Source organism: Cetorhinus maximus, chromosome 17 (assembly GCF_964194155.1).
Source record: "Cetorhinus maximus chromosome 17, sCetMax3.hap1.1, whole genome shotgun sequence".
NCBI classification, from domain to species: domain Eukaryota; kingdom Metazoa; phylum Chordata; class Chondrichthyes; order Lamniformes; family Cetorhinidae; genus Cetorhinus; species Cetorhinus maximus.
In genome coordinates, this window is record NC_135895.1 from 62,899,518 (window position 1) to 62,920,882 (window position 21,365).

Genomic DNA, 21,365 nt, shown 5'->3' on the forward strand with positions numbered 1-21,365 from the left:
CCATTATTTTTAAATCTAAAACTAAAACTTTGTTAGTCTTTCCACCCCACCCCCACTAGAGCTGTACCTTGAGTATCCTGCCTTCCATTCTTAATTAGCACTTTTCTTAGATATCACCACCTTCAACACCTCTTTGATCCTTTTGTCTGTGACATCTTTTGATTATCTGCTCCTATCACTGCTTGCTTATCCCCACAATCACCCCACCCTCAACTTCTCTCTCCCCCTGCCCCCCCACCTTAGACCAGTTTATATTTCACCTTTCTCCTAACTATACTCAGTTCTGCCGAAGGGTCATGAGGACTCGAAACGTTAACTGATTTCTTCTCCACCGATGCTGCCAGACCTGCTGAGTTTTTCCAGGTAATTCTGTTTTTATGTTGAGTAAGGCTTCTGCGACAGAAAAGGACTCCGTGTCAGCAAGCTGCAAAATCTCAGGAGATTCAATCACAATGGCACTGTGCATGGAAAAGGTTTTGTTCATGAATGGCCAAACATCCTGGAAGGGTATATGGAGAGGGCCAGTGATTGTTGATCTCTTGGGGCAATGGAAAGGGTGAGTGGGATGAGAAAAATGTTGGGAGAGATTTTCCCCTTATGGTGCTCACCTTGGATAGCAAAAGTACTGAAGCCAACAATACTATTTCTGAAATATTTTATGTATATTCATATATAGGAAAACAATTAGCTAGTAGCTAAAAAGCTGCAAGTTATCTAGAACATGATCATATATGTATTTCTCTTATGTGAATTTTTGTGTTTCTCAGGGCAAAGGATTTTAGTGTTATGTACTTTATTTTTGGAGTATCCAGTCTCAGCATCAAGTACACAAAAATCAAGTGTGTCAAGGTTAGGTGCTCTGATGTAACCTTGCATTACTGCACTAGTCTGACACTTACCCATCAACCAATCTACATGGTCAATTTTGAGGCAGTGTTTTTCTACAGGCCGGTGTCCACAGCAACTGGGCTGAGACTGTCCAAGTTAGTTCACATGAGATCTTTCCATACCAGCAGAAGACTTACATCTATTCATTTAAGGAGCAAGATCCAGAAGCACAATATGCTTGCAAACAAAATGCAACTGAAAAACTACAACTGCAATAGTATAAAATGCTGTTGATAAACATTTGAAATAATAATAGTGCTTTCCTATGAAGCTTCACAATTATGAATGTATGAAGACTTGCTGAGAATAAGCAACTGAAAGTGTAATTACATAGGAAAAGCCATTAAAGGGGCAATGTCAACTTTTCAGTTTTCAAACAGGCTCAATGACTGCAACAGGCTACTTTTTATGCTATTTCTGCAGGTACTATATGGCCTGCTAGAAAACTTTGCTAAGCTTTGAAGCATCAACTGTTTGCAGATTTTTGTGGTACTATTTTAATTTTGTAACGTGAGAAATAGACTAAGATGAGATCTCTACCTGGAACATTAACCTATTTTCATTTCAGACTTCTATTTTTTAATTCTGATAAAGAGTCATACGGACTCAAAACGTTAACTGTATTCCTCTCCGCAGATGCTGTCAGACCTGCTGAGTTTTTCCAGCTATTTTTATTTTTGTTCCATTTTTGGAATCTCTCCATTATATTGTTCAATGCTTCTGTAATGTACATAAATTAATGTATTTTGTTTTCATTGCACAGATGATCTCTCTGTGACACAAAGGCATATTGCCTGCATGCAACTTGCTTTCATTGGTTAGGTGCAATAGTTTTAACAAAAGTTCCTACGAGGCTGCCATTTATTGCACAAAGCGTATGGGTGGACAGAAGAGGCCATGTTGTGCAGCATTATAGAATATCAATTTCAGTTTTAGTATGGCGAATATCTTGCAAACATGAGACACCGCATCTGGTGGCCTGGCCAAAAGCCCGACAGAACTCACTTCAGCAGTAGCAGATGGACTAGATTGATGGATGGCCTGGAGACCATCTGGTCATGAGATATCCTCCAATGTCACTCTCTAATGCCTATGATTTTAGGCCAGCATTAATCTCACTTTTGTGAGAATTGTGTTGTTTTAATTAGGTATCTTTCACAAACACATAATGCTACATTATATCAAACTATAGTAACTTCCTCCCAAAAAAAGCATTTCTTGTGTAGTGTGATTTCACAACTCAGCGTTAACAATTTCCCTTTTTATATGTAAATGCCATATTCCATAGAACCATAATTATACAAAATACTTAGCCAGCAAATAAATGAGATCAATTAAAAATACATTAAACGACACACATACAAAAGTGTCATTTTAACTTCATACTTTGGACACAGAGTCATAGCCACCCAGATGCTTGATAATGCAGCTCAATTTCTTGTGCTTCATTTCAGGTCACAACGCTTTCTGTGCAGCAATAAATCCATTCCAGCCTCTCATTGACAGGCATCACATGCTGGCAGACCTACAAATAACAGGATAAGAAAACATCAAAATTAATATTTTATACTATGGGAGGGGTGTTGTTAATCAGTGTTGTTAATTTCTGCCCCAATCCTTCCTCCCATTTAATCTTTCCATAATCTGTGGCGAGTTGGCTGGTCTCAGTCAGAATATAATTTGGAACACTGCAATTGTCAGCATGTCTGATTTAAGGAGGGGAAAGTCAACCAGGATTTTTACTACTGATTAGTATGCAGTCATCTTGGCTGGAAGCATGTGTATGTGGATTTTGAGTGAGGACAGTGTTTGTGCTGGCCATGGTAAATTTATATATAGCACCGTTCATAACCTCAGGACATTCCAAATGCCACTCGTGGATAAATAGCCCACCAAAGCTCATTCTAGGCTTACACCAGCAAAGGATGATCAAGAAACTGATAAAGGGAAAAGAGAATATGAATGCAAGCTAGCAGGAAACATAAAGGTGGTCTGTAAAAACTTCTTTAGGTATATGAAAAGGAAAAGATTATCTAGGATAAATGTGGGCCTATTACAGGTGGAGACAGGAGAATTCATAGTAGGGAACAGGGAAATGGCAGAAGAACTAAACAATTACTTTGTGTCTGTCTTCATGGAAGGCAATATAGAAAACTCCCAGAAATACTAGGCAACCAAGGAACTAAGGCACTAAAAGAAATTAATATTGATAAAAGAGGTAGTACTTGAAAAGTTAACTGGACTGAAGGTTGATAAATCCCCTGGACCAGATGAGCTTCATCCCAGAGTGTTGAAGGAGGTGGCTATAAAGACAGTGGATACATTGGTGGTTATCTTTCAAAATTCTATAGGCCAGAATATTACGCTTGTTGGGCGGGCATGTGCTTGACCCAAATGAGCATAAAATGATGCGCGATGATGTTGGGTGAGCATCCTGACATCATCACACACTCGCACGATATTTCGGTCAGCGGGCGCACACAGGAATCAGCAGCGCCCCCGCCGACAATTAAAAGGCAGAGAGCTGCCTCAGGGAGCTTTTCCAGCACACACCTGCATGCATGCGCTAAGTTGCACGCTCACCCTCCTCCCAACCCCCCACACAAGCATTTCACGCTGGGCGGACTTTAATTGGCCCGCCAGTGTGAAACTGCAGTCCGGCCCCGATTGCGGGTGGCGGTTGGCTTCCCGATCGCTCCCGCCAGCCCCCGCCCGATGAGGGCAAAATCTTAGCCATAGATTCTGGGAAGGTTGCTGCAGACTGGAAAGTAGCAAATGTAACCCTACTATTTAAGAAGGGAGGGAGAGGGAGAATGTAGGACTATAGGCTTGTTAGTTTGGTGTCAGTAGTAGGGAAAATGTTAGAATCTATTACAAAGGATGTAATGACTGGACACTTAGGAAGTAATGGTAAAATTAGGCAGTCAACAGGGATCTATGAAAGTAAAATCCTGTTTGACAAACTTGTTACAGTTTTTTTTGAGGACGTTACTTGTAGCATAAATAAAGGAGAACCAGTGGATGTGGTGTATTTGGATTTTCAGAAGGCTTTTGAGAAGGTCCCACACAGGAGGTTCATAAACAAAATTAGAGCACATGGATTGGGGGTAATGTACTAGAGTGGATTGCGAATTGATTAACAGACAGAAAGCAGAGAGTAGGAATAAACAGGTCAGTCTCAGGATGGCAGGCTGTGACTAATGGCGTGCCACAAGGATCAGTGCTAGGGCCACATAAATGTATATAAATGATTTGATTTGGTTGTGGGGATCAATTGTAATATTTCCAAATTTGTTGATCACACAAAACTAGGTGGGAATGTAAGTCGTGAGGAGGATGCAAAGAAGCTTCAAGCAGACTTGGATAAGCTAAGTGAATGGGCAAGAAAATGGCAGATGGAATATAATGTGAATAAGTGTGAAGTTATTCACTTTGGTAGAAAAAAATAGAAAGAATATTTCTTAAATGGTGAGAGATTGGGAAGGGTGTCCTTGTTCATGAGTCACTAAAAGCTAGCATGCAGGTGCAACAATCATTAAGGAAGGCAAATCTTATGTTGGCCTTCATCGCAAGGGGATTTGAGTACAGAAGTAAAGATGTCTTGCTGCAATTATATAGAATGTTGGTGAGACCACACCTTCAGTACTGTGTACAGTTTTGCTCTCCTTATCTAAGGATGTACTTTCCATAGACGGAGTGCAACGGAGGTTCACCAGACTAATCGCTGGGATGGTGGGATTGTCTTACCAGGAGAGATTGAGGAGACAGGGCCTGTATTCTCTAGAGTTTTGAAGAATGAGAGGTGATCTCATTGAAACTTACAAAATTCTTACAGGGCATGACAGGGCAGATGTGGATAGGATGTTTCCCCTGGCTGGTGATTCTAGAACCAGGGGACAGAGTTTCAGAATATGGGATAGGCTATTTAAAACTGAGATGTGGAAGAATCTTTTCACCCAGACGGTGGTGAATGTTTGGAATTCTCTACCTCAGAGGGCTGTAGAAGCTCAATCATTGAGCATGTTCAAGACAGAAATCAATAGACTTCTGGAGACTAATGACATCAAGGGATATGGGAATAGCGCGGGAACGTGCTGTTGAGGTAGATGATCAGCCATGATCTAACTGAATGGCGGAGCAGGCTCAACAAGCTGAATGGCTCACTCCTGTTCCTATGGGGAGAATTTTCTCCCTGTTGAGAGGGCCAGTCAGGGGCGGGCATGGGGCTAATTGTTGCCCGCGATCGGCTGCATGCAGCTATTTTATGTGGGTGGGCCAATTAAGGCCCGCCCAGCGTGACGTGCGCCTGGTAGTGCTCAGCACTACCTGTGTGGGTGAAGGGACGAGGGAGAGTTGGGGCCTGCGCTCTTTCACGCATGCGCGCATAAGAGCACAGAACTCTCCCTGAGGCAGCTCCGTGCCTCAGGGAGATTAAGTTCAGTGTTAAAGATGGAAAAAATAAAATTATTCAGACGTGTCCCCTCATGTGACAGTGTCACATGAGCTGAGACATGTTTATGAATTTTCATAAAATGTTTTATTTAATTAATAAACCCTTCATGAAACCTCATCCTGCCCACCTGGGCTCTTTGCCTGCCCGCCAACCTTAAGGTTGGATGGGCAGCCTTGACAATTGCTTTAATTAATTTATTAATGGCCTTAACAGGCCTCTGACAGTTCGGTGGGCGCGCAGCCGACTCCGTTGCAGGCCCCCCCGAACGGAAGATCAGAATGATGCGCGGTGATGTCGGAACGCACACCCGACATCACCGTGTGTCATTTTACGCATCGGCGTGCGGGGCCTACTCCTGCATGCTGAACAGAAGATTTTGCCCTATGTTCCACTAAGGATAGCAATTTAGGCAAAAAATCAGAGGGCAACTGGTGTTTACGAAATAAAGTTACACTGTATCTGTCTTGAGATATTTGGCCAAAGCTTTGTGAAAGTGATGTGAATTATCCAGGAACATAAGAATTAATCTGCATAAAGCAGAGGTCATCCATGCGTTTTCTGTTTATCAAATGTAAAAGTTTACATTTCTTTATACTGTAACAATGATTTTGGGTCAACCTTACTTTAGTAAGAGGCTAGTAGTGCAGGGCAACATCGTGGCCAAACAATACTAAAAATAGTTTTCTTTTTAACACTAAAGATGACCGCTATCGGTGGCACTACTGGGACTGAAGAGCTGCCAGCTTGCTGAATGCTTGGCAGCTGTCAGAGACGAGATCTCTGCTGTTAAAGGAACAGCAGCCCCAATGGCAGGCAGTTAATTGCTGATAGAATTTCCTACATTACAGCAGTGACTACATTTCAAAAAGTACTTCATTGGCTCTAAAGTGCTATTGAGAACCCGTGGTCGTGAAATGTGCTATATAAACGCAAGTTTTGTTTTGATGGACACAGAATCAGGTCAGGGCTCCTGGAAATGACCAACAAGAGCTTGCCGGGCCCTGGTCAGGACCACCTCCGCTCCAACAAAATTCAGCCTATATGTGTGTTTGGGGAGGAGTAAGTTATTCAGTTTGCTGAGGTTTATTTAATTGCTGATGCCAGATGTCATGATAGCAACAGGCAGATTCATGTCATGGTATGTTACAAAGGAGTTGCAGATTCTGTGTATATAACGTTACCATTAACTTTTTCTTATTCATTCATGGGGCGTGTCAAGGCCAGCATTTATTGTCCATCTCAGTTACCCTTGTGAAGTTGGTGGTGAGTCAGCTTCTTAAATATAACTGAGCAACATTCGAGGCATTTCAGAGGACAAATAAAAGTCAACCACATTTCTGGTTATGGTGTCACATATAGGCTAGACCACATAAGGATGGCAGATTTCCTTCTCTAAAGGACATGGTGAATCTGTTGGGTTTTTACAAAACCTGGTAGTTTCACGGTCACAATTACAGATGCTAGCTTTCCCTTCCAAATTTTTCTAACAAGTTGAATTTAAATTCCCTAGATTTGAATTCATATCTTATGATCATCAGTGCAGGTCTCTGGATTATTAGTCTTGTAACATAATCACTATGCTACAGTACCTCTATAAATGCACAATTCAACTTACTGTAGTTGACCTTGGTGCTACTTCCACTGCAAAAATACTTAGCCCTCGACTGCTGACACAGTTCTTACTCTGTTCATTGTTGACATGGACAATCACTCTTGTTTCAGACTGTAAAGAATAAGGTAAGGTTACCAAAAATTGTACAATAATAACACTACAACAGGTTGCTGTCAGCTGTTTCTTCCTAATACGTGGAGTAATTCTAATTGGCAGAAAACTTGCATTTGTAATGGTGGGACATTCAGCTCCAGATCTCATTACAACCTTGATTCAAACATGGATACAAGAGCAGAATTCCAAGGGCAGGATTTTACACCCCGCAGGCGGGCAGGCGCACGCTCAACCCAATCGGGCATAAAATAGTGTGAGATATTTCGATCGGCAGGTGCGTGTGAGAGTCGGCAGCAGTGCTCGTGCTGACAATTAAGAGGCCTATTAAGGCTCTTAATCAATTAATTTAAACATATTTTTCGCTGTGCATCCAACCTTATGGTTGGCATGGGGCGAATCAGCCAGGCAGCCTTTTGATTTTTTAGCAAACCTCATCCACGGGCGGGATGAGGTTTCCATAATTAAATAAAAAATAAATATAAATTTTTGAGCAGAATTTTTATTCTGTTCATGTAATTGTGAGTGAGTCCCATGTCGGGTCATTTTTTCAGATTTTAAAAATATTTATTTTTGATTTTAAAATTGTTCCGTTCCCTGAGGCAGCTTCCTGCCTTCAGGGAGCTTTCAGTGCCCGCTACCCCACTCTTGCACAGACTTTTGCACTCGCACTCCTCCTGCCCCCACCCTCAGCAGCAATGAGCTTCTCAGCGCGCCTTTCGCGTTGGCTGGCCGTTAACCAAAATCGCGGTCGGGCGCCGATCGTGGGTGGTGGACCGTTTCCTGGCCGCTCCCGGGCCCGTCGCCAGACGACCTGAATATCCTGCCCCATATGTGGGATGAAGTGTCAGTATTCCACTGTGTTTGGAATAACGACCACAAGTCAATGGGGATCAGGGAGCAAATTTTTCAGTGGTTGAAGTCTTAATTGGCACTAACCAATCATCTCAGCCCCAGAACATTGCTTAGTTCCCTATGGCATCATCCTAGAACCAGCTATACTCAGCAGTTTCATCAGTGGCCTTCCCTTCATCGTAAGGTCAGAAAAGATGCTGTTTGCTAATGATTGCACAGTATTCAGCTCCGTTTTCAACAACATGCAGGCTGATAAATAGCAAGGAACATTTTCAGCACACAAGTGTCAGGCAATGACCATCTTCAACAACGCAGAGCATAACCACCTCCTGTTGCCATTCAATAACACAACCATAGTTGAATCGTCCACCATTGACATCGTGAAGGTCACTGTGGACCAGCCAAATTAATGCTGTGGCTACTAGAGCAGGTCAGAGGTTGATTAAGCCTCACCAACTATAACTCACAAGGAGTATGACAGAATATACTCCATTCGCCTGGATGGGTGCAGTTACAACAGCTCTTGAGAAGCTAGGCACACTCCAGAACAAAGTAGTCTGCTTCATCTGCATGCCATTCAGCAGATTAAACATTCATTCTGCTTCACCACAGGCATGCTTGCAGTGTGTACATGTACAGGATGTACTGCAGCAAGTGAAGGTTTCTTTGGCAGCATCTCCTAAACTTGTAATCTCCACCAGCTGGAAAGGTAAGGACAGCAGGTGCATGGGAACACTGTCATCTCCAAATCACATACCATCCAGAATTGGTCAAAATCCTGAAACTCCAGAACAAACAGAACTGTAGGAATAACTCCACCACATGGACTGCTGTGGTTCAAGAAGATGCCCAACCTTCACCTTCTCGACATCACTAATGTGTAATAAGTGATGCCCTTGCCAGTGATGGATATATCCTGAGAATGAAAACAATGCTGCACCCAATAATGCAGCAGTCCTTCAGTAATGCACTGGAATAACAGCATTAAGTATGTCTGCAAATCTTGGTGTGAGGCTTGAATCCATAGACTACTGACTCAGAGCTGAAAGCATGATCAAATAAGTTAATCTGCTTCCTAAGGAGATTGCTTTCAGGAAGTGGGCCTATCATGCAAGGAACAAGTGAAGAAACTGCTCCACTGTTCGCCACTAATTGAAATCAGGATAGCATCACTCTGCTTCAGTATGTTAGAACACCCATGAGTATGATCCTTGGGAAAGACAAGATTGTGTTCACTGAAAAAATGTGAACAACACTGATTCAAGGCTCATATTATTTCAATCTATGTTAAATACTAACACAATAAGTGGATGCTACAAACTATAAAGAAACAAACTAACTTAATCAAATAAAACAAATGGTAACAATGCATACTTTATTTTCAATGACTGAAGTGATTCGTGTTTCAGTCTTGTAGATGTGAATCACCAGGTTGTTATAATTCTTCATGGTTTTTGCTTCTCCTTTACTTATGACAGATTTGCATATAGCTGAGTTGAGAAGGCTTCCACCGACTTTCAGACTGATTGGTGTCAGCTTAAGTTGGCTTTCCTCTGCATGGATATTAATTACAAAAGGACATGCCTATATATACAAAAATAATGCATATTTTAATGAGGAACTAGATTTCTATGCGTAGAAAAACAGTTTGCATTTGTATAATGCCTTTAATGTAAGAAAATGTTCTGAAAGCTCTTCAAACAAAAACTGAAACCAAGCTAAAGAACAAGAGCTAAGAGTGGAAGTCTGTGGCTGTAGATCTGTCACTACTAGTGCCAGTAAATTTAAGTGTTGAATTAAGAATAGAACACAAACATATCATAATCCTAAATACATACATGTAAGTTTTCCACTTGTGCATTGAAACAATGTGTTAAATAAACCCAATTACAATGCTGAATTAAAATAACATTTAAAAGAGTGAGTTTACACCTGAACTTCATAGAGTAAAATTTAGAATGTTTGTACCTGGAAGCATATGGATCTTGAAATCCTGCATATTTACACATTTCTCTTCCTATAAGTGGTTAATGGCTTAGTGATATCAATCAAAATGAACATAAAAAACAACATACCTCATGCATTTCTAGTGTTTTGCTGTAACCCATTGATTCAAGCGTCACCCAGAGGTCTCTTGGATCACCATCCCGATCATTGGCTTCCATTAGGTTCAAGTCCATGAAGCCCTGGCGTGTCAGCTCATTTTTCTTTGTGTCAAAATTTTCTGTGTAGAATATGGAAGTGTGAAATAAAGGTATATTTAATGATGCCCTATAAGGGGTTGTAAAGCGTGACCTTCTCCAGACTGCTGTTGTATACCTTCCAGTGGTTAGCTCAAAGAGGCACTGGTAAAGGTGTTGCGAGCAGATGACCTACCCAATCTCTTGACCACAATCAATGTATAACCCAAGGTCACATGCGACAGTTTGAAGAGAGGCAGCAGTAAGGACAGAAGAATTCATATTCATTCAGAGATGTTGTTTTAAAATTATATTAAATATCCTCTTGGCTTACTCTGACCACATGGAAGTTGATCTATTATTTCAAAATTTCTTCATAACTAGTTTCATATCCTTGCATCATCTTGGTGAATCTATGCTATATGTTCTCTGTGACTTTAATAGCCTTTCTATAACAGGACTCCTAAAACTGCAGAAAGTACTCTGGCTATGGCCTAACCATGTTTTGTAATAATTTTCTATTACTCTTATACACTTTTATTCTAGTCAGCTTACACTGGTGGTAGGAAAAAATAATGGAATCCCTACTAAAGGAGCAAATGAAAGGAAATCAAGAAATTAAAAATATAATAATAAATAGTCAGCATAGATTTCAAAAGGGAAAGTCTTGCTCGCCTAACCTCATTGAATTTTTTGAAGATGTAAAAAAGAATAAACAAAAGTAAAACAGTATAATTTTTAGATTGTCAATGGGCTTTCAATAAGGTATATCATAAAAGACTTATGAATAAGTCAAAGAATGAAGAGTCAGGGGATAAGCACCAGAACAGATGGCTAGCTGCCTTCAAAACAGAAAAGAGAGAGTAAGAGTAAAGGGTAGCTATTCAGAGTGGAAGAAAGTAATGGTGTTCCACAAGGGTCAGTGCTGGGACCAGTGTTGTTCATAATTTATATTAACGATTTAGACTTTGGAATCAAAAACGCAATTTCTAAATTTGGAGATGCCACCAAATTATTATGGTGGGGGGTGGTGGTGGCGGGAGTAATCAATACTGAAGGGGGCTGCAATAAATCACAAGAAGATATTAACAAACTTACAGAATAGACATATAATTGGCAAATGAATTTCAACATTGATAAATGTGAGGTATTACATTTTGACAAGAAAAATAAGCAGGTTGCATATTACTTAGAAAATAAGAATCTAAAAGGTAAATGAGCAAATGGATCTGAAAAGGTAAAAAAAGACTTGTATTTATATAGCATCTTTCACGGTCAGCGGACATCTCAAAGTGTTTTACAGCTAATGCAGTACTTTTGTGATGTGTAGTTACTGTTGTAACGCAGGAAACACGACAGCAAGATCCACAAATAGCAATGTGATAATGGGTAGATAATATGTTTTGTGATGTTGATTGAGGGATAAATATTGGTCAAGACAGTGGGATAACTCCCCTGCTCATTTTTGAAATAGTGTCATGGGATCTTTTATGTCCACCTGAGAGGGCAGATATGGCCTAAGTTTAACATTTTATCTGAGAGACAGCATCTCTGTCGGTGCAGAACTCCCTCAGTACGGCATTGGACTTCAACCTTGATTATTTTGTGTGCTCAGGTCATTGAGTGGGTCTTGAACACAGAGCCTTTTGACTCGGAGGTGAGAGTGCTACCAAAGGGATCTTGAATACAAACATACAAATTGTTAAAAGTAGTGATCCATTTAACAAGGCCATAAAAAGCAAATCCAGCACCAAGGTTTACTTCTACTGGGATAGAGTTGAAAAGTAAAGTTATGCTAAACTTCCATTCTACCTTGGTTAGACTATACCTGGAGTATTGCATACAATTCTGGTCGCCAAACTATAAAAAAGCTAAAAAGGTACGAGTGATGGTGCAAAAAAGGAATTTACAAGGATGATACCAGGAATGTGGGGTGTATGCAGCGCCAACAACACTCAAGAAGCTTGACACCATCCAAGATTGGCACCCTTTCCACAAAAATTCACTCCCTCCACCGCCAACGAACAGTGGCAGCAGTATGTATCATCTACAAGATGTACTGCAAAAACTCACCAAGGTTCCTTAGGCAGCTTCCAAACCCACGACCTCTACCATCTAGAAGGATAAGGGCAGCAGATACATGAGAACACCACCACCTGGAAGTTCGCCTCCAAGCCACTCACCATCCTGACTTGGAAATATATTGCCATTCCTTCACTGTCGCTGGGTCAAAGTCCTGGAACTCCTTCCCTAACAAAACTGTGGGTGTGCCTACACCACATGGACTGCAGTGGTACAAGAACTGCAGCTCACCACCACCTTCTCAAGGGCAATTAGGGGTGGGCAATAAATGCTAGCCTAGCCAGTGATGCCCACATCCTGTAAAATGAATTTTTAAAAATTCTGGTTGCCATACTATGAAAAAGCTAAAGATGCACTAGAGATGATGCAAAAAAGGGATTTACAAGGATGATACCAGGAATGCAGCCTGTATGCCTATCAGGAGAGGATGAACTGACTGGGCTTGTTTCCACTGGACTTTAGAAGAGTGAGGGATAACTTGGTTGAATTATATAAGATCCTGAACGGTATTGACAAGATGGATGTGGGAAGGATGTTTCCTCTTGTGGGTGAGTCCAGAAATAGGGGACAATGTTTTCAAATCAGGGCTTGCCCTTTTAGGACAGAGATGAGGAGAATTTTTTTCTCTCAGAGGGTTGTGCAACTTTGGAACTCTGCCGCAGGAGGTGATGGAGTCGGTGTCATCGAATATTTTTAAGGCAGAGGCAGGGGTTATATAGACCCAAAATGTTAACTCTGTTTCTCTCTCCACAGATGCTGCTAGACCTGCTGAGTTTTTCCAGCATTTTCTGTTTTTGTTTCAGATTTCCAGCAGTATTTTTCTGCAGTATTTTGCTTTTATCAGGAGGAGCAGGAGTTCTCTTCCACGCCTCATAGGCAAACCTTACACCTCCCTCTCACCACATGCTCCAACCCCCTCCACCCCCATGATTGTGTCTGGAGGCTCACTTCTCCTCACTAACCTTAGTGCCAGGGATCATTTCTGCACTCCAGTCTCATTGTCATTCTGCCAGGTGATAGATGTTGACATCTCTCCTGGAAAACAATGTTGAAGAGCTACAATAGCTTGAGCTTCATGCTGAACCATCATAGGCTGTTCGCGTGCATCTCAACCCCCTCATATCATTGCGTCCAGAGTTAGACTTACTAACCTTCAACCTTGTGTCTGGGGCACAGCAGGGAGGCTGGCTAAGGTCTGGGAGAGGGATTACACTGTCGGGTAGATCTTCCTGTAGCCAAAAGTAGCCATTACCTGATTACTGCATTCGTCGCCATGGGAATATGTTTTACTTCTACTTAGCATGTTTCCAAAGTAGCAGTGCTTAAATCTGGTGCTTGAATGGAAGATTTCCAGCTCTAATCTTAACAATGAATCTTGCTTTGTCAACATGTAATCAACTTTCATTCATTCTGACATCAGCTGAAGTCCTGAGTTGGGACATGCATTCAGTGTGGCCTGCGGGTATGGCCTTCTGCTGCAACCGCCTGTACAGATGTTCAATGCTGTTCGTAAAGCAAAAGCTGCGCGTTGAGCTCAAGGCCTTGGGCACCCACCAAGGGCCCGGGCCCCTGAGTTTTGTGCACTCCACTCTCCTGGGCCTTTCTCACTACCATGGTGAGTAGTTGAAGTAAATAGTATAAATGCATTTAAGGCGAGGCTAGATAAGCATATGAGGGCTAAGAGGATACAGGTTTATGCTGAGAGATAGATGAGGAAAGATGGGAGGAGGCTTGAGTGGAGCCGAATGGCCTGTTTCTGTGTTGTATAACCTATGTAATCCTTTGCCCCTATTTATAATACCCAAAATTCTGTTGGCTTTTTTTATGGATTGAACTTTTAGGGAATTATGTACTTGAATTGTTCACACTCTTAGGAAACAGAGATAGTTTAAGAAAGTTAGATGGATATTTGTGGGAGTTAGGAATGAGTTTTAGCTTTAATGTTTAAGTTTGATTTGTATTTCTGTATGTGTGCATTAATAAAAGGTCAAGTTGAGTTTTAGTTTCACTTTAAAAGGTGCCTGCATCTCTAATGAGAGTTTACGACTGTAAGAGAAGTTAAGCAAACACAGAGTAGAAAAACTGGGTTGTTGCCTAGCAACGGGGGTCCAGAGAGGCAGGTCCCTCCCACAGACACACACAGAAGAAACTAGAAATGGCAGTTTTTGAGTTCAATTAGTTTTGAAGGCAGCTGCCAAGCAGAAGCAACCTAGAACGGGCAGATAGCCAGTCTCAAGTTAAAGTTGGTTGAAAGTAGCTGCCAGGGAGAGACTGAAGCAAAAGGGACAGATAGCCAGTCCCAAGCTAAAGAAGAAAGGCCCCAAATCCAGGGGAGTGGAACAGGAAAAAGACCTTCTAGTCGAAGGAAGTACAGGAACCTGGAAAAGGTCTTGTTAAGTGAAGTTAAGAGTGAGGGGCAGAAAAAGGTTCCAAGCTTAAAGTTCCAAGCTGTAGATAGCAGAGTCAAAACCATATAAAGGCTTGTGAGAAGTCAGAAGGTCCAAAGAGACAGCTGAAGGTCTATAACTCTTTGCTATGGCCATGTGGTGTACTGTTGACAGCTGAGTTGGTGAGAGAGTACGCGTGGAAGAAAGCTTGAATGCATGTGGTGACCCAGGGAGAGGAACTTTGGAAGGAGAGTTCAAAACCCTAGAGGTGAACCCTTGCAAAGGCGTCTGGGAGAAAGCATCTGCTTGGGAGAAGATTCCAAGGTGAGTTCTTGGAAAGTGGAGATCGGAAACCCTTGTGTGAAAGATGGAGTTCAGTGAGACTGGTTGGCTCACGGTGTGACAAGCATCTGGGGGGGAATAGAGGAGTGATCCATAGCATTTGTCTGGGGTGGCATCGGTCATTCAGTTTCAGAGTGTGGTGTGTCTGACCACAGGTTGCCAATTGGTTTACATGGACTGTGTACTTATTGTGAACATTAGAGTGTAAGATAGCTTTGTAACTTGTGTTATCCTTACAAATCTGTATATATCTGTAAAGGTATAGTTGTGGGTGAAGGGGTATTGTAATATCGTTCATCTTTTCTTGTTTAATAAATGTTTTATGCTTTTGTTAAAAGTTCATTATCTGACCCTGGTGACTGTTCAGTTGTCCCTATCCACGTATCTAAACAAACAAATAAAAGTTAGGATCTATCAAGCTGGGTTCCACCCTGGGATCAGGCTTGTCCAGTGGTAACCTCAGCTCGGGATCATAACAACACCCTTCAGCGACTTTCCATTGAGTGCATACTCTTAATTCTTGCTTTTCTTCCAAAAGTGTACTACCTCAACTATCCATGTATTCCACATATTTTCTCATTCCAATATCTTGCCTTTGTCTTCCTGAAGTCTTCTGCAGTCCTTCCTGCTGTTTACCAAACCTCCTCCTTTTTGTCATCACCAAATTTGGAGACTGTGTTCCCTATATCTAAGGCTGGCACTTGGGTATAGTTCCAGTCATTCTCCAATCTTAACAGCAACAATTTACTGTAACCCTGTTTTCTGATCTTCAGCTAACTTTTCTTATACGCCATGCATCTGATTCTTTTGACTCACCTTATCGAATACCTTCTTAAAAGCTATATAACGAAATCTCTTGCATTGCAAAAACAGATTACCTTTGTCTATCTGTCAGGAAAGGGGAAGTCCCCTCCACACAATCACTAGACCTTTATGGAAAACTTTCTTTAAGATCAGCAGCAAATGCTGTTGCTTCGCCCCTGACTGCAAAATCCAGGCCAACATTTTTGAAATGGTGCATAAGTTTCTAGCAATACAAACAATTATATTGCTCACTGCTGTAACAACCAGCATCAGAACACAAAATGCAGGAAGTCACTGGGAGAGGAGCTAAAGCTAGGACAGTAAAGTGTCTCCCTTTTCACAGTAGCAATACATCCTTGCACCTGTTGTTTCGAAGGTTTGCCTCATATGATTGGATCAGCACATTATCAATGGATTATGGAAAAGATTTCTAAATAAACCCAGGATATAGGTACGTATTTCCAACAATATATTCGACCTTCCTATCTCTGTGGCCCTGGTGTAACTGAACCAGTTACATCACAGGAGTTAGGTCAGTGCTCTATGCACCTTATATGGCCTTATCGTTTCTGATGATCTGCCAACCTATTTGTTAATGTTTCTGCTCACATTTGGGTCAGGTCACTTCTTATCATGCTGAATTTAACTTTTTCCAATCCCGTACACCTTTATTTGACTCTTGTAAATTTTTATATTTACGTTGAACCTAGCTATGAATAAGGCATTATTTCCTAAGTGTTCTCTTACTCTCATCAGAAATTTGTCCAATTTAATTTCCCAGAACGAAAATCAAGCAATGCTTCATTCCTTGATTTGACAGCTGTGGCTCAGTGGTAGCACTCATGCCTGAGTCAGAGGATGTGGATTCTAGTCCCTGTACAAAAGCTTGAGTGCAAATCCTAATCTGACACTCCATGAAGTACTGAGGGAGTGCTGCACCATCAGAGATGTCATCTTTTAGATGAGACTTTAAACTGAAATCTTGCCTGCCTTCTCAGGTAGACTTAAAAGATCCCCAGGCAATATTTTGAAGAAGAGGAAAGGAGTTACTGCATGTCCTGTCAATAATTATCCCTCAATCACTAATACAGATCATCTGGACATTATCACAGTGCTGCTTATGGGACTTTTCTGTGTGCATATTGGCTACTGTGTTTCAATCATTACAACGATGGTTACTTAAAAAAAAAATCTTAATTGCGTTGTTCCAAGATCGTGAAAGGCACTTTATAAAAGTAATTCTTTCTTTCTTGCTGGACCAGAAACATAGGCCAGGATTAGTAGCGTGCTGGGAGATGGGGGTCAGTGAAAACTTGGGTGTTGGCGGGGATAACATGTCCATCGTCTTCCTGCTGCTGCTGGCATTTTACCAGCGGCAACAGGAAGGTAGTGAACAGTCTTCCCCAATTAAGGAACACTTTAGGGCCTCTTTCCACTGCTGTTATTTTACCACCAGCAGCTAGGCACTTTGCTACAGGAGGTATACCCTGGCAGCCTCCTTGTAGGCTCGGGGATAGGGGTCCTCCTAATCAGGCACCTTGTGGCTCATGGAGCTTCCCCCCGGTGGCAAGTCCCCCTTCGGTTTCCCCTTCCTGCCTTCATGAACACCACCCAGCCCCTTCCCAGGAACCTGCCTGAATGGCCCCGGAAAACCAGATCTCTCTTACCTGGGTTCTGGGGCCACCTCCATCATTGCTGGCCTTGGCTGGTTGCAGCTGGGATTGAAGGGCTGCCGGCTTTCTGATTGGCTAACAGCTCTTGGGGCTTGTCTTTATCCCTTAAATGGATGGAAGCTCGATTGCAGGCAGTTAATTGCCAGCTGCCAAGTAAAATTAGTTCAGGTTCCCACACCAACCATAGGACCATAAAAAAGTTACAGCACAGAAAGAGGCCATAGAGCCCATCGTGCCTGCGCCAGCCAAAAAAGAAAAGATACAAAAATCTAGCTGTCCATTCTAATCCTATCTTCCAGCACCAGGTCTGTAGCCTTGTAGGTTACAGCACTTTAGGTGCATCCAGGTACCTTTTAAATGAGTTTAGAGTTTCTGCCTCCACCACTCAAACAGGCAACAAATTCCAAACAACCACCACCCTCTGGGTGAGGAAGTTTTTCCTCATGTCTCCTCTAATACTCATATCAATCACCTTAAATCTGTGCCCCCTGGTAATTGACCTCTCTGCTAGGATAAACAGAGCATCCCTGTCTACTCTATCTAGGCCCCTCAATTTTGTATACCTCAATCAGGTCACCCCTCAGCCTCCTCAATTCCAAGGAAAACAACCCCAGCCTGTCCAATTTTTCCTCATAGCTGCAATTTTCAAGCCCTGGCAAAGTTCTTATAAATTTCCTCTGTACTCTGTTCAGAGCAACTATGTCCTTCCTGTTATGTGATGGCCAGAACTGTACACAAAAATCCAGCTATGGCCTAACCAGTGTTTTATACAGTTCCGTCATTACATCCATGCTTTTGTATTCTACACCTTGTCCAAAAAGGAAAGCATTCTATATGCTTTCTTTACCATCTTATCCACCAGTCTTGCCGCCTTCAGGGACCTGTGGACATGCATACCAAGGTCTCGCACTTCCTCAGCCCCTCTCAATATCCTCCCATTTATTGCCTATTCCCTAGTTTTGTTTACCGTCCCCAAATACACTACCTCACACTTTTCTGAATTGAATTCCATCTGCCACTTTTCCGCCCACTCAACCAAACCATTGATATCACTCTGGAGACAACAGCTACACTTTTCACTATCAACTACATGGCCAATTTTTGTGTCATCTGCAAATTTCCCACTCATGCTACCTACGTTTAAGTCCAAATCATTAATATATACAACAAATAGCAAGCCACCCAACACTGAGCCCCATGGAACGCCACTGGAAACCATTTTCCATTCGCAAAAACAACCATCAACCTTTACCCTTTGTTTCCTGTTGCTGAGCCAATTTTGGATCCAACTCACCACATTTCTCTGTATCCCATAAGTTTTCACTTTTCTGACCAGTGTGCCATGTGGGACCTTGTCAAATGCCTTAACTTCAGTGGTGGGGAAACTTCTAGAAACAATTATTTGGGATAGAATTAATAGTCACATGGAAAAATTTGGATTGATTCAGTAGAGTCAGCAGGGATTTGTTAAAGGAAAATCATGTCTAACAAATCCGCTAGAGTTTTTTGAAGAGGTAACAGAGATGGTTGGTGAGGGCAAGGTCATTGATGTGGTGTATATGGACTTCCAAAAGGCGTTCGGTACAGTGCCACATGACAGACTTGTGAGGAAAGTTACAGGTCATAGGATAAAAAGGGACAGTAGCAACATGGATACAAAATTGGCTGAGGGACAGGAAACAGAGAGTAATGGTTCATGGGTATTTTTCGGGCTGGAAGAAGGTTTGTAGTGGAGATCCTCAGGGGTCGGTATTGGGACCCTTGCTCTTCCTGATATACATAAATGATCTAGATCTTGGTGTGCATGGGGACAATTTCAAAGGTTGCAGACGCCACAAAACGTGGGAGAATTGTAAACTGTGTGTAGAACTTCAAAGGACATTGACACATTGGTGCAGTGGGCAGATAGGTGGCAGATGAAGTTCAATGTGGAGAAGTGTGAGGTGATATACTTTGGTACAAAGAACATGGAGAGAAAGTATAAAGTAAAGGGTACTATTCTAAAGGGCGTTCAGGAGCAGAGAGACCTGGGTGTATATGTACATAAGTCGTTAAAGGTGGCAGTACAGGTAGAGAGAGCTGTTTCTAAAGCAAACAGTATTCTAGGCTTTGTTAATAGGGGCAGAGAGTACAAGAGCAGGGAAGTTATGATGAACTTATATAACACACTAGTTAGACCTTAGCTGGAGTATTGTGTACAGTTCTGGGCACCACACTATAGGACGGATGTGAACGCATTGGAGAGAGTGCAGGAGAGGCTTACGAAAATGATTCCGGAGATGAGACACATCAGTTATGAGGAAAGATTGGAGAAGTTGGGACTGTTTTCCTTGGAGAGAAAGCTGAGAGGTGACTTGGTAGAAGTTTTCAAAATAATGAGGGGCCTGGACAGAGTGGATAGAGAGAAACTGTTTCCGCTCATGAACGGATTGAGAACTAGAGGGCACAGTTTTAAAAGAAGCAAATGCGAGATGAGAAAAAACTTTTTCACACAGCGAGTAGTTAGGGTTTGGAATGCACTGCCTGGAAGTGTGGTGGAGGCAGGTTCAATTGAGGTATTCAAGGGGGCATTGGGGGATTATCTAAATAGAAACAATGTGCAGGGTTATGGGGAAAAGGCAGGAGATTGGTACTAAGTTAAAACGTTCAGAGAGCCAGTGCAGACACGATGGGCCGAATGCCCTCCTTCTACACCATAACAACTCTGTGATTCTGTGGTTTACTAAAATCCATGTAGACAACATCCACTGCACTACCCTCATCAAGCCTCCTTGCTACTTCCTCAAAAAAATCAATTAAATTAGTAAGACACAATCTTCCCCTAACAAAACCATGCTGACTATCCCTGATTAATCTTTTCTAAGTGACAATTTATCCTGTCTCTCAGAATTGATTCTAATAATTTTCCCACCGCCGAAGTCAGACTGACCAGCCTATAATTATTTGGTCTATCCCTTGCACCCTGTTAAAATAATGGTACAATGTTCACAGACCTCCAATCCTCTGGTACCTCACCTGTATCTACTGAGGATTGCAAAATGATCCTCAGAGCATCTGCTATTTCCTCCCTGGCTTCCTTTAACAGCCTGGTATACAATCCATCCAGCCCTGGTGATTTATCAACCTTCAAGGAGGTCAGTCCCTCCAGTATTTCCTCTCTCACTATGCTCATTGTATCTAATATTTCACACTTCTCCTCTTTAACTAGAATATCTGCATCATCCCTCTCTTCAGTGAAGACAGAGACAAAGTACTGATTGAGAACACTGCCCACATCTTCAGCATCACTGCAGAAGTTACCATTTACATCTCTGATAGACCTTACCCTTTCCCTAGTTAAACTCTTGCTCTTAATGTAATGATAAAACATTTTTAGGTTTTCCTTGATTGTACCTGCCAATATTTTTTCATATACTCTCTTTGTTTTCCTAATTACTTCTTTTGCTTCACTCCTGTACTTTCTATACACATCTGGGCTTTCTACAATATTAAGCTTTTTATGACTGTCATAAGCTTTCTTTTTCTGCTTTACCTTACCCTGTTTACTTCTGGATAACCAGGGGGCTCTAGACTTGGCAGTAATGCCCTTTTTCTTTGTGGGCAGATGTCTACACTGTACCCTTAAAATCTCGCTTTTGAATGCTTCCCATTGGTATGTCACTGATTTTCCTTCAAGTTAGATATATCCAGTCCACTTTCACCAGATAACCTCAGTTTCGTAAAATTCGTCTTTCCCCAATTTAGAACTTTTATTCCTGTTCTACTTTATCCTTTTCCATAATTATATCAAATCTAACTGTATTATGGTCACCATCTCCAAAATGGTCATCCACTGCTACTTCAACCACTTGTCCAGCTTCATTTCCTAAGGCTAAATCTAGAATTGCACTCCCTTTCATTGGGCTTGTTACGTGCCAATTAAAAAAGTTGTCTTGAATGCAGTTCAAGGATTTTTTGCCCTCTGTGCCTATTACACTG

General features: G+C 41.8%; 1 protein-coding gene across 1 annotated transcript in view; it reads right to left on the reverse strand.

The window, feature by feature from the left end:
* Nucleotides 1-641: 641 nt before the first annotated feature.
* The window catches only part of efcab7 (EF-hand calcium binding domain 7), a 97,558-nt gene continuing 76,834 nt past the window's right edge, over nt 642-21,365 (reverse strand). Inside the window, exons 11-14 of the mRNA XM_078561314.1 lie at nt 9,995-10,143; nt 9,294-9,503; nt 6,957-7,064; nt 642-2,413 (exon numbers count right to left, since the gene is read on the reverse strand). Of these exons, the coding sequence (XP_078417440.1) occupies nt 2,339-2,413; nt 6,957-7,064; nt 9,294-9,503; nt 9,995-10,143 (542 nt within the window). The 3' untranslated portion in view covers nt 642-2,338. The remainder of the gene's footprint in view (nt 2,414-6,956; nt 7,065-9,293; nt 9,504-9,994; nt 10,144-21,365) is intronic.